The 15000-nt window shown below is 35.7% G+C and overlaps 1 protein-coding gene across 5 annotated transcripts in view; it reads right to left on the bottom strand.

Annotated features, from left to right (window-relative positions):
- Nucleotides 1–15000, bottom strand: part of LOC309503293 (dedicator of cytokinesis protein 9) — a 121523-nt gene that overhangs the window by 5610 nt on the left and 100913 nt on the right. For all 5 annotated transcript variants that reach the window (XM_082176023.1, XM_082176025.1, XM_082176026.1 and 2 more), the window contains 9 exons: nucleotides 14232–14414; nucleotides 13243–13356; nucleotides 11954–12169; nucleotides 11791–11848; nucleotides 9456–9562; nucleotides 7731–7853; nucleotides 6930–7043; nucleotides 5028–5174; nucleotides 3203–3413 (listed from right to left, as the gene is read on the bottom strand). In XM_082176023.1, the coding sequence (XP_082032149.1) occupies nucleotides 3203–3413; nucleotides 5028–5174; nucleotides 6930–7043; nucleotides 7731–7853; nucleotides 9456–9562; nucleotides 11791–11848; nucleotides 11954–12169; nucleotides 13243–13356; nucleotides 14232–14414 (1273 nt within the window). The remainder of the gene's footprint in view (nucleotides 1–3202; nucleotides 3414–5027; nucleotides 5175–6929; nucleotides 7044–7730; nucleotides 7854–9455; nucleotides 9563–11790; nucleotides 11849–11953; nucleotides 12170–13242; nucleotides 13357–14231; nucleotides 14415–15000) is intronic.

The raw sequence follows: 15000 nt of genomic DNA, 5'->3' as shown, positions 1-15000 counted from the left end.
TGTTCCTCTGGTAATGTATATGTTCCTCTGGTAATGTTCCTCTGGTAATGTAAATGTTCCTCTGGTAATGTATATGTTCATCTGGTAATGTATATGTTCCTCTGGTAATGTATATGTTCATATGTTCCTCTGGTAATGTATATGTTCCTCTGGTAATGTATATGTTCATATGTTCCTCTGGTAATGTATATGTTCCTCTGGTAATGTTTATGTTCATATGTTCGTCTGGTAATGTATATGTTCATATGTTCCTCTGGTAATGTATATGTTCATATGTTCCTCTGGTAATGTATATGTTCCTCTGGTAATGTTCCTCTGGTAATGTAAATGTTCCTCTGGTAATGTATATGTTCATCTGGTAATGTATATGTTCCTCTGGTAATGTTTATGTTCATATGTTCCTCTGGTAATGTATATGTTCATATGCTCCTCTGGTAATGTATATGTTCCTCTGGTAATGTATATGTTCATATGTTCCTCTGGTAATGTATATGTTCATATGTCCCTCTGGTAATGTATATGTTCCTCTGGTAATGTATATGTTCATATGTTCCTCTGGTAATGTATATGTTCATATGTCCCTCTGGTAATGTATATGTTCCTCTGGTAATGTATATGTTCATATGTTCCTCTGGTAATGTATATGTTCCTCTGGTAATGTATATGTTCATATGTTCCTCTGGTAATGTATATGTTCATATGTTCCTCTGGTAATGTATATGTTCCTCTGGTAATGTTCCTCTGGTAATGTAAATGTTCCTCTGGTAATGTATATGTTCATCTGGTAATGTATATGTTCCTCTGGTAATGTATATGTTCATATGTTCCTCTGGTAATGTATATGTTCCTCTGGTAATGTATATGTTCATATGTTCCTCTGGTAATGTATATGTTCCTCTGGTAATGTATATGTTCATATGTTCCTCTGGTAATGTATATGTTCCTCTGGTAATGTTCCTCTGTTAATGTAAATGTTCCTCTGGTAATGTATATGTTCATCTGGTAATGTATATGTTCCTCTGGTAATGTTTATGTTCATATGGTCCTCTGGTAATGTATATGTTCATATATAACTTCCTCTGGTAATGTATATGTTCCTCTGGTAATGTATATGTTCATATGTTCCTCTGGTAATGTATATGTTCATATGTCCCTCTGGTAATGTATATGTTCCTCTGGTAATGTATATGTTCATATGTTCCTCTGGTAATGTATATGTTCATATGTCCCTCTGGTAATGTATATGTTCCTCTGGTAATGTATATGTTCATATGTTCCTCTGGTAATGTATATGTTCCTCTGGTAATGTATATGTTCCTCTGGTAATGTATATGTTCATATGTTCCTCTGGTAATGTATATGTTCCTCTGGTAATGTTCCTCTGGTAATGTAAATGTTCCTCTGGTAATGTATATGTTCATCTGGTAATGTATATGTTCCTCTGGTAATGTATATGTTCATATGTTCCTCTGGTAATGTATATGTTCCTCTGGTAATGTTTATGTTCATATGTTCCTCTGGTAATGTATTTGTTGATATGTTCCTCTGGTAATGTATATGTTCCTCTGGTAATGTTCCTCTGGTAATGTAAATGTTCCTCTGGTAATGTATATGTTCATCTGGTAATGTATATGTTCCTCTGGTAATGTTTATGTTCATATGTTCCTCTGGTAATGTATATGTTCCTCTGGTAATGTATATGTTCATATGTTCCTCTGGTAATGTATATGTTCCTCTGGTAATGTTTATGTTCATATGTTCCTCTGGTAATGTTTATGTTCATATGTTCCTCTGGTAATGCATATGTTCCTCTGGTAATGTTTATGTTCATATGTTCCTCTGGTAATGTATATGTTCCTCTGGTAATGTTTATGTTCATATGTTCCTCTGGTAATGTTTATGTTCATATGTTCCTCTGGTAATGCATATGTTCCTCTGGTAATGTAGTTTTTGGTCAGTAGCATATAAAAGCAAACCTCTTTACAGAGAAGGAACAGAGAAGCTGGCATGAACACCTTTGTTTGGTCCAGTGTCTCTTTCTCCTATGTCTTGACAATATAAAATTAAAAATGGCAGAACAATTTTCGTGACGGAAATGACGTCACAGGGTGCAGTTATTAGCACAAGCGTGAGTGAAACTCTGGACAGTTGGTGGCACTAGCGGGTTTGAGTTCGAGACTCCACATTTGCTATGGTGACAGCAAACGCATCAAAAGGTTCAAATGAAAAGCACTTTTAAAACCATGAACCGTGTTGCAATCACATGACCAGAACACGGCACACAGTTATCAAACACCTTCACTCATGCAATAAATCAATCATGTGACCGGTGCTCTTCACGTGTCATCAAAAAGGACAGAATGTTTTGACAATGAAATTAATGTACTATATTTTAGTTTGATAATGTTTTTTATTTATATTTTGTATTTTTAGGGGATTTTTTTATACTAAATTATATTTACGGCTGTATTTATAATCCATTTATTCACTTTTTGAGCATAGACCTTACTTAAACTGTCGTAAATCTAGAACGGTTCAGAGCACAGACTGAAGTTTGATCTCTTTTCAAAGACGACACTTGGCCGATTATTGCTGAAGTGAAAAAAAGTTAAAAAAAGTGAACTTTAAAAAAAAAACGGAATTTTACGTGTATTATGAAAATGCACAAAAATACAATTTTACATTTTTATATGAAATATATATTTTCAAAATCACAAAACTGCTAGAAAATCAAAGCCATAAATCTAAGAGTTGTTCACAAATTGAGCTTGATATCTCCAAAAATGAGCCATCATTCAGATGTTGTTTGACCGCAGTACCAGACGCTTCCACTAGATGAGATTCTTCTCCCATTCATTTCCAATGCACTCATTTCTGAGTGTGACTTTTTTGAGCTCACATTTACCAAGTTTCGTACCATTCCAATGAAGTAAAAAATTCTAAAACAACAAAACGTAACTTTTTTTTTTTTACGAGCATTAGAGGGTTATTTGTTTGAATATAAGGGAGTCGACGTGCGCTGAGACACTGTGAAGATAAGAGCTGTACTTTGTGTTTTACAGTTATATGATCCTCCCAATCACAAAGCCATCAGATTCAGCTGACTCCCAGATTTTAATCGTGTGTCTCTCTGGAAGTGTCAGACACTCATCTCTAATGTAGCCGATCTCTGAGTATGCAGTGTGTGAGTGTGTGTACTCACTGGTCAGTATAGTCCTGCGTTTGCACTGTTCCTCGACGCCGCCTTGTTTCTTGCCTGAAACAGTGAACGGCATCTCAAAGACAAAGCGGCGGATGTTGTGGCTCCTCTCGAAGTCCGTCTTCCTGTCCAGCAGCTCCTTCTCCTCCAGGAACGGGCTGACGTGAGTCACTTGGATGTAGGCGTACTTCGAGTCCAGATCCTTTGTGTTAATCTGCACCAAACAGAGAAGCACATTTAGCTAATAGGCAGTTCTAGGTATCATGCTAGTAAAGATACACCGCTCAATGACGTCTACATTTAATGCCAAACACAAATATATCTTAAAATGTTCTAGAAAAACACACTCCAGGTAATATAGCGTAACAATTTAAATGTACACATTGCAGCTTCTGTAATTTAGTCTTAGCTTCAGGACAAGAACGATCAATTTTATAACAGAACATGAATAAATAAGACTTGACTTGTTCGGGATCAGTGAGGTTTTTTTCAAGGACGTATTAAATTGATCAAAAGTGACAGTAAAGACATTTATAATGTTACAAAAGATTCTATTTCAAATAAATGCTGATCTTTTGAACTTTCTATTCATCAAAGAATCCTGAAAAATAAATGAATCACGGTTTCCACAGAAATATGGAGCAGCACAACTGTTTTCAAAACTGATAATAATCAGAAATGTAAGGATCATGTGACACTGAAGACTGGAGTAAGGATGCTGAAAATTCAGCTTTGATCACAGGAATACATTACACTTTATATTCACATAGAAAGCAGCTGTTTTACATTGTAATAATATTTCAAATGACTGTGTTTTTGATAAAATAAATGCAGCATTGGTGAAAATAAGAGACTTATTTATCTTACCAACCCCAACATTTGAACAGTAGTGTATACTGTATATATGTGATTTATACAGGATTAATATATGATCTACTGTATCAGATTCCTGGTTTACCCATATCCCTAAATATGAGTTACATAAAAAGGTCGGTAAGTAAGGTCTTAAGTAAGTAAGTAAGTAAGTACATACTCTTTTGGTCTTAAGTAAGTACGTACGTACTCTTTTGGTCTTAAGTAAGTAAGTAAGTAAGTACGTACTCTTTTGGTCTTAAGTAAGTAAGTAAGTAAGTACGTACTCTTTTGCTCTTAAGTAAGTACGTACGTACTCTTTTGGTCTTAAGTAAGTAAGTAAGTAAGTACATACTCTTTTGGTCTTAAGTAAGTACGTACGTACTCTTTTGGTCTTAAGTAAGTAAGTAAGTAAGTAAGTAAGTACGTACTCTTTTGGTCTTAAGTAAATAAGTAAGTAAGTACGTACTCTTTTGGTCTTAAGTAAGTACGTACGTACGTACGTACGTACTCTTTTGGTCTTAAGTATGTAAGTAAGTAAGTAAGTAAGTAAATAAATAAATAAATAAATAAATAAGTACGTACTCTTTTGGTCTTAAGTAAGTAAGTAAGTAAGTAAGTAAATAAGTAAGTAAGTATGTACTCTTTTGGTCTTAAGTAAGTAAGTAAGTAAGTACGTACTCTTTTGGTCTTAAGTAAGTACGTACGTACTCTTTTGGTCTTAAGTAAGTAAGTACGTACTCTTTTGGTCTTAAGTAAGTAAGTACGTACTCTTTTGGTCTTAAGTAAGTACGTACGTACTCTTTTGGTCTTAAGTAAGTAAGTAAGTAAGTAAGTAAGTAAGTAAGTAAGTAAGTAAGTACTCTTTTGGTCTTAAGTAAGTACGTACGTACTCTTTTGGTCTTGGCCAGGATAATCTGCAATGTGGATCAGACTTTATTCTGACTATATGATACTGTAACTGTACATTTCTCACCTTGCCAGAATCCTGGATCATTCTGACGTTCTCAGCTCCAAACTTGTCTGAGTAGAGTTTGAGGAGTCTTTGTGAGACCTCAGACAGTGGCGTGAATTTGGGCTCCTTATATATGTATTCTTTACCATCTTCATCCTCAAAGAAGCCCTGAAACAACAAGCAAATCTGAATCAGTCAGAAGAACGCATTAAAGCTCAACTTTAAACTCAACCTGCTGCTCACCATCTAGACAAAACAAAGGCCAATTGCCTACAAATTTTTAAATACTAAATTAGTCACAGGACACACATATTTACAACAGCACTCTGGAAACACTGGGATGTATAAAGACTGTAATGTTTAGATGACAGAGGGATTATGATGACTTCCACAGCCAGCAGGACGACACACACGTGACACTCGTGATCCGTTTACCTGGTTGATCTCAGAGTCATTACACTGGTAGTGCTAGAGACAGAAACACCCATCAGTGACAAACACACTCACGTCTCACCACATCTCTCATTACGCTTCAGGGATGGCCATTGGTTAATCAACTATACTGTATGCCAGTTTATCACATTTATACTAATATTTGCTGACTAAAGACATTATTATGGAAGCTTGTTTCCACCACAGAATAAAAAATAAACTGTTTTATCTCACAGTTCTGACTTTTTATCTCGCATGATATAAAGTCGCAATTGCGTGTTATAAAGTCAGAATTGTGAGATGTAAACTCGCAATTGTGAGTTAAAAACTTGCAATTCTGACTTTATAACTCACAATTCTGAGAAATAAAGTCAGAATTGCAAAATGTAAACTCACAATTGTGAGATAAAAAGTCGCAATTATCTTTTAAAATGTTTCCACACATTATATTATTGTGTCATATGAGTAAATGATTTGTTTCCATATCACTGAATATAAGACTATCACTGGCCAATACATCTCAGGACAGCATACTGTTGAAAAGAGGAAAGTATATGGAAATAATATACTTTAAAAGAATATCTGTAAGTGTGAACTGAATGTAATGTTTTTAGACACTTAATTGCAATTATATGAAAATGGCTTATAGTTTAAATCTATATTAAATGCAATTAATGAACTTTAGTGTGATTTTATGACTTTTTTTCATCTTCATATATGTAATTTCATAATTACTTCTATTGTCTTTGAAATATGGTTAAAGCGTAGCTGAATATACTGACAAACATTTATGATTATTTTAAAATAGACTTAAATCTCAATTACATAGGATCTTGGACGTCATGCATGTAAATATATTTGAAATTACAATATATGAAAAGTTGTAATCAGGTATTTTACATGTGCTTCAGTGTGTTAGTCAACACATCAAAATTAGTCAACTTCTTTAAAGCACGACAAAAGATGATTAGAAACAATGATTTAAAATGTACTTTAAAGTAAAAAATGGCTTTTTTAAGTGTGTTAAGAAACAGTCATGAAACTGTACTCTCTTTAAGTGCACTTAAATGGCCTTTTATTTTATTAATATTATATTATCTGCAAGTACAGTTTTTAAAAAATATAGTCTTAAGATTTGAAGTAAACTACAAGTGCACATTCAATACTTTTTCTCAAGTGTTATATATTAATGTACTGTAAATAAATAAATAAACCAACAAAATACAAAAAGTATATGTTATCACAGATAAGCACTTCTGTTATGATCAAGCTGGAACATTCTAGTGCTGGTGCTTCTGACTGCAGTCTCTGAATCACACATTCATTTTTACACCCGAAGCGGAGCAACATAAGAGTTCATAAGAGTTCAGGCCAGCGAGCCGAGCTCAGACACACAGGACTCACCGCTAACAGATAAACACAACACACAGATCATCACACAGATCATCCCACAGAGCGAGAGATGAAGAGTGTGAGGATGAGGAGACTCACCTGACCGAAGAACGCCACTCTGAAGAACGTTCCCAGCAAGCGCTTGCCCGTGTGCATGACCTCTGTGACCTTACTGTAGGCCCGGTGCAGCGTGTCATACAGGTGAGCAAGTTTCTGACACACACACACACACACACAGCTTAATCACATCTTTACAGCTCAGAGTTGTTAACACTTTATTTTACAATGTCCTTGTAGTTACTATAGTAATAACTAGCAACTAACTACTGTCAGTTCATAATAAATGAACAGAAACCCAGCATTGGGGATTTGTTGCTTTTCCTGTTGTCCCGAACTAAGTAACATAAGTAACTTTGCAACTACATGTCAACTAATTCTACCTACCTTAACTCTAAACTAAGAGTCAACTAACAGTCTACTAATACTCTATTGAGAGTTATTTGACATGCAAAGTTATAAAGTTACTTATAGTTAGTAGAATGTCAAAAGTGGACCATCAAAATAAAGTGTTACAAAAATATTCCTTCAGCTTTAACTTATTAAAAAAAACAAAACAACAACAACAACAACAACATATAATCAAGGTGAGTGAGTGAATCCTTTCAGTGCATAAACTTAAGGGCCGTTCACACAGGACTTCCATTAGAAATGAGTTCGAGTTTAAGTTGATGCTCACGGCACAAGTGCAAATCTGCGGCCAAAGACACTCATCTGATGCATCGAGCAGCAGTTACTAACAACTCATGAGAGAGTCTGTGTGAACATCCTTAGACATCACACTTCACAGCATCAGTGTGTGTTACTCACACTTCACGGCATCAGTGTGTGTTACTGCTGTACCTCAAAATCTCTGCGTTTCTCATAAATGGGAATGATGAGTTTGTAGATGTCAGAGATGAGCTCATATCGCTCAGCTTTCCATAATCCATCAGCGCATGCTTCCAGAAGCTCCATCAGGACATCCTGCAAGACAAGAGGCATCAGCTCTCAAATGTTGCACAAGATTTTCTCTTGAGGAAATGCACTTTTCTTCATCAGTTCTGCTTGAGTTTTAATCAGCGGGTGTTTTGATGAGTGTTAGTTCTGCTGAAGTTCACACAGGACTCGCATCAGAGAAACCTCAGGTGTAGAGAATCACATTAGCATCATCTTTTAGTATCACTGAGATTTATATATTTATATATATATATATATATATATATATTACATTTCTGCATTTTCTGCTTTCTTTTAAATTTTTGAAGTTTGTTTTTGTCATTGTTATTAATTACGGTTTATTTAAATATATATTTTTGTATGTGTATACATTTATAATAAATATATATAATTTTCTATTTATATTATTAAATAATTTATCTGTTATTTATATTATTATTTATATACTATTTATATTATTAAATAATTTTTTTAAATATTTTTATATACTATATATTTTTTCTGTTTTATTTTTATTTTTAGTACATCAAGTAAGGGTTATTATCATTAACTTAAACTAAAACTATTCAAAACATTCCGGCTAATTGAAATAAAGCTAAAATAAAATAAAATAAAATATAAATATAAATATAAATATTTCCTGAAAAATATATATGTTTCTTTGGCAATAAACTGAAATTAGAAATGTTTAACTGGCAATAAACTGAATAAAAGTTTAAGTTGAAGCACTAAAATTATTAACTGGAAAATAATAAAAAGTAAAACTGAAATAAATATATTAAATTTAAACTAAATATATTAAACCTAAATAGCAATATTTAAAATAAAAATAACAGTTAAAAAAGACAAAAGCACAAAATGAAATGTACTAAAAACAAAACTAAAATTAACATGAAAACTGAAAATATATAAATAAAAGCTAAACTAAAATAACTTTGCATTACGTTAAACAAAAAAAATGTTGCTTTGGCAACAGATTAAAATAAAATTAGTTTAATTTTTTATTGTATTTATTTTAAACTTGAAGTTTATTTGATTTGAAGTAAGGTTTATTTCTGGTTTTAGTGTGAGTTGACAGTAATAGCCCTGCTTCAGACGGCTGAAGGCTGAAGACTGTGATGTGAAATTATTAGTGTTTTATCTCTCAGTCAAAGTGCAGGACTGATGGTTGAGTATCAGTCAGTGTGGAGATAAGATCACAGATAATCACAATCACATACATGCATATTCGTTTATTGCTTCCATCTTTTACTGTACTAATATTAAACTAAACCTTCACGGACACAATAATACTGTATCCTAACCTGAACGTGACAAACAATGCGTAACATTGATCACTGCCTCCAGTGAAATCCTATTGGACCTCACAAACAAATATTAAACATCAAGTATGTTCTGATTGGCTGTGACTGTGTAGCAGTTTCACATTCAGTGTGGATTCAGACAATACACACTGTGCCTGTCAGGACACATGGACACTCAACGTGAACCAGAAACAATGGACTCCTATGGAGTTATTCACATTAAGGATATCATAGTAAATACTATATTGTGTGCATTTTCTTTCTGTTGAGCCGATGGATATGTGTTTGACCCGTGATGTGAACGAGCTGTCCGACAGATATTCACCTCATTAAAGTGGACGTCCTGCATCCCCACATCTTCCATCATAGACGCTTCTTCATCAATGTTTGGTGTGACCACTCTGAACGCTGAACAGCCCTGTTTAAACATGCCTACACAAACACACAAACACACACACAACACTTCACATCTGGAGAGACATCACTTCACAAATCAGTCAATATAACACCTGACAGTGGCATGATAACGTCAGATAGAAAAGGTAAAAGCTCATTGTTTGGATTGAGTCCTGCTGATTAACCCTCATTTCTTAGAAGTGCAGCAAAGCGTGAGTAATATACGAGTGATAACTTATATCAGCAGGGGCTTTATCAGACAGAGAGAGAAAGACCAGAGAGATATGATGAGAAAGAAGGTGAGAAAGGAAATAAGTCTGGTATGGAAACACATGCTAATCATTATGAGTAATTACACATGTGTCCTTGGATTAAACATTAACTTCTCATGTTTTTAAGGAATGTTCATCATTTGGACTCTTTCTATGGCATAGGAATACAAATATATAAATCTATCCGTTTATAATTTTTTATTTTCTTAAAGAGGCCATTGGGGTTTTTTTTCTTCTTTTTTTAAATGTTTTTCTTTTCCTTTAGTGTGTACCGTGTCTATTTGTGCATGTGTATGATCCGCAAAGTTACAAAACTCATCGTCTCTTACAAAGCGATTGATTCTAATGAAAACACTGATCCAGACCTGCCTAAAACCCTCAATCCAAAGTCCAGATTTACCAAACCTCTGCAGACGTCCACGTCACAATGTGAAATATTAGCATAATGCTGGTCAGAGAGAGAAGACGAGGCTTCAGTGAACTGTAGTGTAGTCACTGTGTGTTTGCATGCGAAAGCAAAACCCTTTAGTTTGGCCAGAGAATGTCTAATAAGGGGAGAACTTCCACTCTCAGTAAACTTCCGGCTTCTGAACTGACGGGCTCTGGTTTGGCCTTCCGAAACCGGATGAAATTAGGAATCAGTGGTTAAGATTCACTGTTCTTAAGCAGTACAACACAAAAGCTTGCTTGTGCACAACATATTTTACAGAGGAAAGCTTCCTGAACTAACACCAGCTGTGTACAAGTTGTGCTTGCAAAGTTGGTTCCGATCATCTGAATTTTCAGAATCGGGCATGAACTGATGTATTAATACAGACGACATTAGTAACTGTGTGTTTACAGGTGCTTTGGAAGCTGTGTGATTTCCGACACACACTTGAGAAGTCTGGCCAATCACAACGCACTGAGTCTGCTGGTCAATCAAAACGCACTGAGTCTGCTGGCCAATCAGAGCACTCTGAGCTGTTCAGGAGGAGGGGCTTTGTAGAAATCAGAGTGTTTCAGACAGACTGAGAATAGAGGTGCTGCAATAATGTAGTGTGTGAAAAATAATGTTTTTTTTACGTAAACCCTAATGCTCAAAGTGGTTTAAGTAGGGTAAACTTAAATTAAACAAATGAGTTAACTTATGAGTATTTAGAACTTTCTTTTCTTTTGATTTGGCAAAACTGACACATTTTAAGTAATCTGAATTGTTTCATTGTTTTGAGTTTAATGAACTTGATGCTTTAAATTTAGGCAAACTTAAATTGAACTGAAACTGGGCTGGGATTTCTATTTCCCAGCATGCTTTGCCATGACACTCAAAAGGGAGAGTAAATGCTAAAATTATTAGTGTTATATAATGTTTTAATGAGCAAGATTAATGTTAAGTGGGAAATGTATTAGTGTTTAATGTTTAGCTATGTTCATTTAGAAGAGTTTCTGTTGTGTTGGGTTTTGGGGGGTTACATGCAGCACGAACTTGGGCTGAGAACAGATGTTAAATGTTCTACATTGTTGTATTCATTGCTTTGCTATATTAATGGTATCAAAGCATTGTGTTACCAATTAGAAAGTTAGCATTTACTGAATTAGCTAGTTAAAGCTAGCCCAGTTTCCACTACTAAAAATGTTTATAAAAAATTGAGATTATGATAATTTGAAGTTAAATGCATGAATTATCTTACTTAAATATTTAAAACCAGTTCTTAAGTTCTGCTTACTTAAACTGAGTTTCTTAACTTAAATTTTTTATGTAACCACCTCAATTTTTTGTTTGTTTTGCCAACTTATTAGAGTTTACAGTGTATTTTAATACAGTAAAAACGGCAAAATAGCTGTTTTCTTTGTGAATATATTTTAAGATGTAATTTATTCCTGTGATCAAAGCTGAATTTTCAGCATCATTACTCCAGTCTTCAGTGTCACATGATCATCCTTTTAACATCTCCATGGGAAAATGACTAAGCTGGCCGTGTGTGTGGTTGTGTGTATCGGTGTGTGTCTAACCTTTCCTCCTCAGGTACTCGGCCACCAGCGCTGCAACGTGCACATAACACATGGCTGCCTGCAGAGAACCAAACCAGACAGCATGAGCTCCAGCGTATGTCACACACGCATGTAGACGTGTGTGTGTGTGTGTGTGTGTGTGTGTGTGTGTGTGTGTGTGTACCTCAGACAGGTCCCCGTTCTTCACATGTATACGAGCCATGCTGTCCAGCCAGGTCTTGCGGAGCTCAGGTGTGCTGGCGTAAGACTTGGCCAGACTGTACTGCAGGTCCACCAGCATCTCCGGGTCTCTCTCGTGCTCCTTCATCTGAGCCGTGGCCATCAGAACCGTCCGGATCTTCTTCGTCAGGTCTTTCACGTCTGACGGGAATGCTGTGCTCTAGTGAAGGAGACGGATGATGACTGTGTGTGCATGTGTAACTGTCAGAGTATGAGTCTGTGTAGAACTTAAAGAGGACCTATTAAAGGTACAATATGTACGTTTTCGCCACCAGAGGTCGCATTTTCAGAAGAATAACAAAGGCGAAGCTTGACGATGCTATGAAGGAGTGGAACGATGGGAGATGTCGTTTTCACCGTCCAGAGGTGTAGGCTATGGAATTCACAAACCATGTTCACTGATGAGGTAATTAGTTTTTGTATCATCTGTACGTTTGATCACACTTTTTAATGTCATCATAATGAATTAGCTGCAAGGAACATGAAATGTAATGCTATATGTGACGTCATTGATAGGCGACAATGACAAGGGACGAGCCATTATTTAAAACTGGAATTTCTCTGGCTTTACAAAATCTTGGGAACTTTTGGGATAATGCAAGTAAACTGCATGAAATATATCACACTGTGCAAGTGGTTTTTGAATTAATTTTTTTACAAAAATCTTACATATTGTTCCTTTAAGTCTTGATGTTGTTTTTAGTCACTACTAGAACAGGTTTTCCTGCTTGAATGTTGATTATTTCCCTCATATTCTCCATTGTTGCAGCTCCTCTCTTCCCAGTCTGTCAGTAACGCTCTGTTTAGTTCCTGTCTCTTCTGAAAAGCACACTGTGCTCTGATTGGTCGGCTGTAGCAGTGTGTTTGGGAAATATCCCGCCCCTTAACATAACTGCCAGGTTCAACACACTACTAACTAACTTAACCAGGCCCCGCCCCTTTATTCTGCATTTTAATTATTTAAATGAGGAATATTGTGACGTGTTGGAAGAAACTCACGACTACAATGGAGGCGTTTCAGGGAGTTCAGAAACACTGACACTGATGATATAAAGAATAACTCCCGCTGGAGGGACTTTGTGCTCACAAAAAAATCTAAATACTTTTGTATGCCACTTTTAATAATGTTTTCTATAGCCATAAACGACATCACTTCCTCCATAATCGGCTCTGTGTCTACTCTTTGCTCCAGGATCAAGTGTTTGCGTATGAGTGCATTGGAAAGGAACTAACTTTGATGGTTTTGTCACTGTTGGCACAGTTGTTGATGACTGACAGGGACTGTTGGAACCGCGTCCCTCCTATTCCGATGACATCAGCGATCAGCTGACTGACTCCAATCACCACCTGAGGAATCACAGATATCACTGATGACATAGTTATGACATCATCATATGCTGCTGCTATCTACTCTCAAAAGACCGGATGAAATAATCCAGACTAGGGGTGCGGGAAAAAATCGATTCATATATGAATCGCGATTCTATCTTCAACTGATTTGCATTGATTCACAAATTTCAAAAATCTATTTTCTAAAGTGTTACACTTCTTTAATTTCGCAGTACTACTTAAAGTTACTTAAAGTTATTGACGTTAATCACAATGAGCCGCGAACAAGGACTCAGTGCGGTCTCGAATATTCAATGTAAACAGAGTCTGTTATGTCCTACGCGAACGAAAACAAATGGGAGTATATTGTAAGTGTAACAGTATATTAGATCCGTGCATTCATTCTTAAAGGGCCAGCAGCCTCATAAACTGTTGTCATCCGTCTCAATGTTAATAAAAAATAAAAAAAACTCACTGCTTTTGACTGAATCACTTTTTTATTTTCAATATGAATCAAAGATTTAATTCATACAGTGAAGACTATACAGTGTTTTATTTTTACATTTGATTATTAAATTTCGGTATGTATTTCTTACTACATGTTAATGCTACTGTACCTGAATTTTTTTTTCTATAGTATTTGTCCTATTGTTTGTAATGTGCTTCTTTGTTTCTGTTTTTAATATCAAAAATAAAATTGCCTACCTCGCTTTAATACAGAAGACTGTGTGTAATGATTGTAGTCAGCTTATAGGCATTTGTTTTATAATATTTATTAATCGAATCGTGACCTCAAAAATCGATTTGAATCGAATCGTGAGAAACTAAAAGATGCCCAGCCCTACTCTGGACCCATCCGAGCACTGTGATGTCAGGGTCAAATGTTACTCCACCTGCAGGTGTGTGCGGACGAAGGACTTGCGTCCAGTGTAGTCGAAGTTGCTCTTCATGAGGAAGTAGAGCAGGTGAGCCGCGTCACTGCGGATGGAGCTCAGCTTGGAGTTACAGCACTTCAGAATCTCATAGCAGAAGGAAGCGCACATATCCGCACGGCCCTCGAAAAACGTGCATGGAAACTGGACACACACACACACACACACACACACACACACACACAGGAAAACAGCAGCGTGAACATCCTTCTAAATTAACTTATTGGATGTATATTATGTCATACAGGTTTGAAATGACAATCTTAATTTTTTAAAGGGGTCATGAACTGAGAATTTAAATTTTCCTTTTGACAGTTAAGAGGTTTTTATACTATAAAAATATCCTGTAAGTTTAAAAACTCAAAACTTCCTTCCTAGCTTTTATTGAAACCAAGGCCAAAAAAAAGACAGGATCTAAAAAGTGGAGACGTGTGATGTCACAGGGCAGTGAAAGACCGCCTTTGCAGAAGAATATCAATGCCTACGTCTACGTCAGCGCGTCTTTGGCTCCGCCCACTGGAGTGTTAGTGAATAGTGACATGAGAATGAGAAAAAATCCACACAGGATCAATACCATTACCTTCCAAACGATCCTAATGCTAGGAAAGTGTTTGGTTTTTTTCAACAATGTGAAAGTCTCAGCAGTGCATTATTTATTTGTATTCAGTGTATTTCACTGTGGATTATTTGGTAAATCAGTCAACTTCAACGCAGGCTTTGCAAACAGACT

This window comes from Leuciscus leuciscus (genome assembly GCF_965113295.1).
Source record: "Leuciscus leuciscus genome assembly, chromosome: 7".
Taxonomy (NCBI): domain Eukaryota; kingdom Metazoa; phylum Chordata; class Actinopteri; order Cypriniformes; family Leuciscidae; genus Leuciscus; species Leuciscus leuciscus.
The sequence above is the reverse complement of the archived record's forward strand: the minus strand, read 5'-3'. Positions and strand labels throughout refer to the sequence as shown.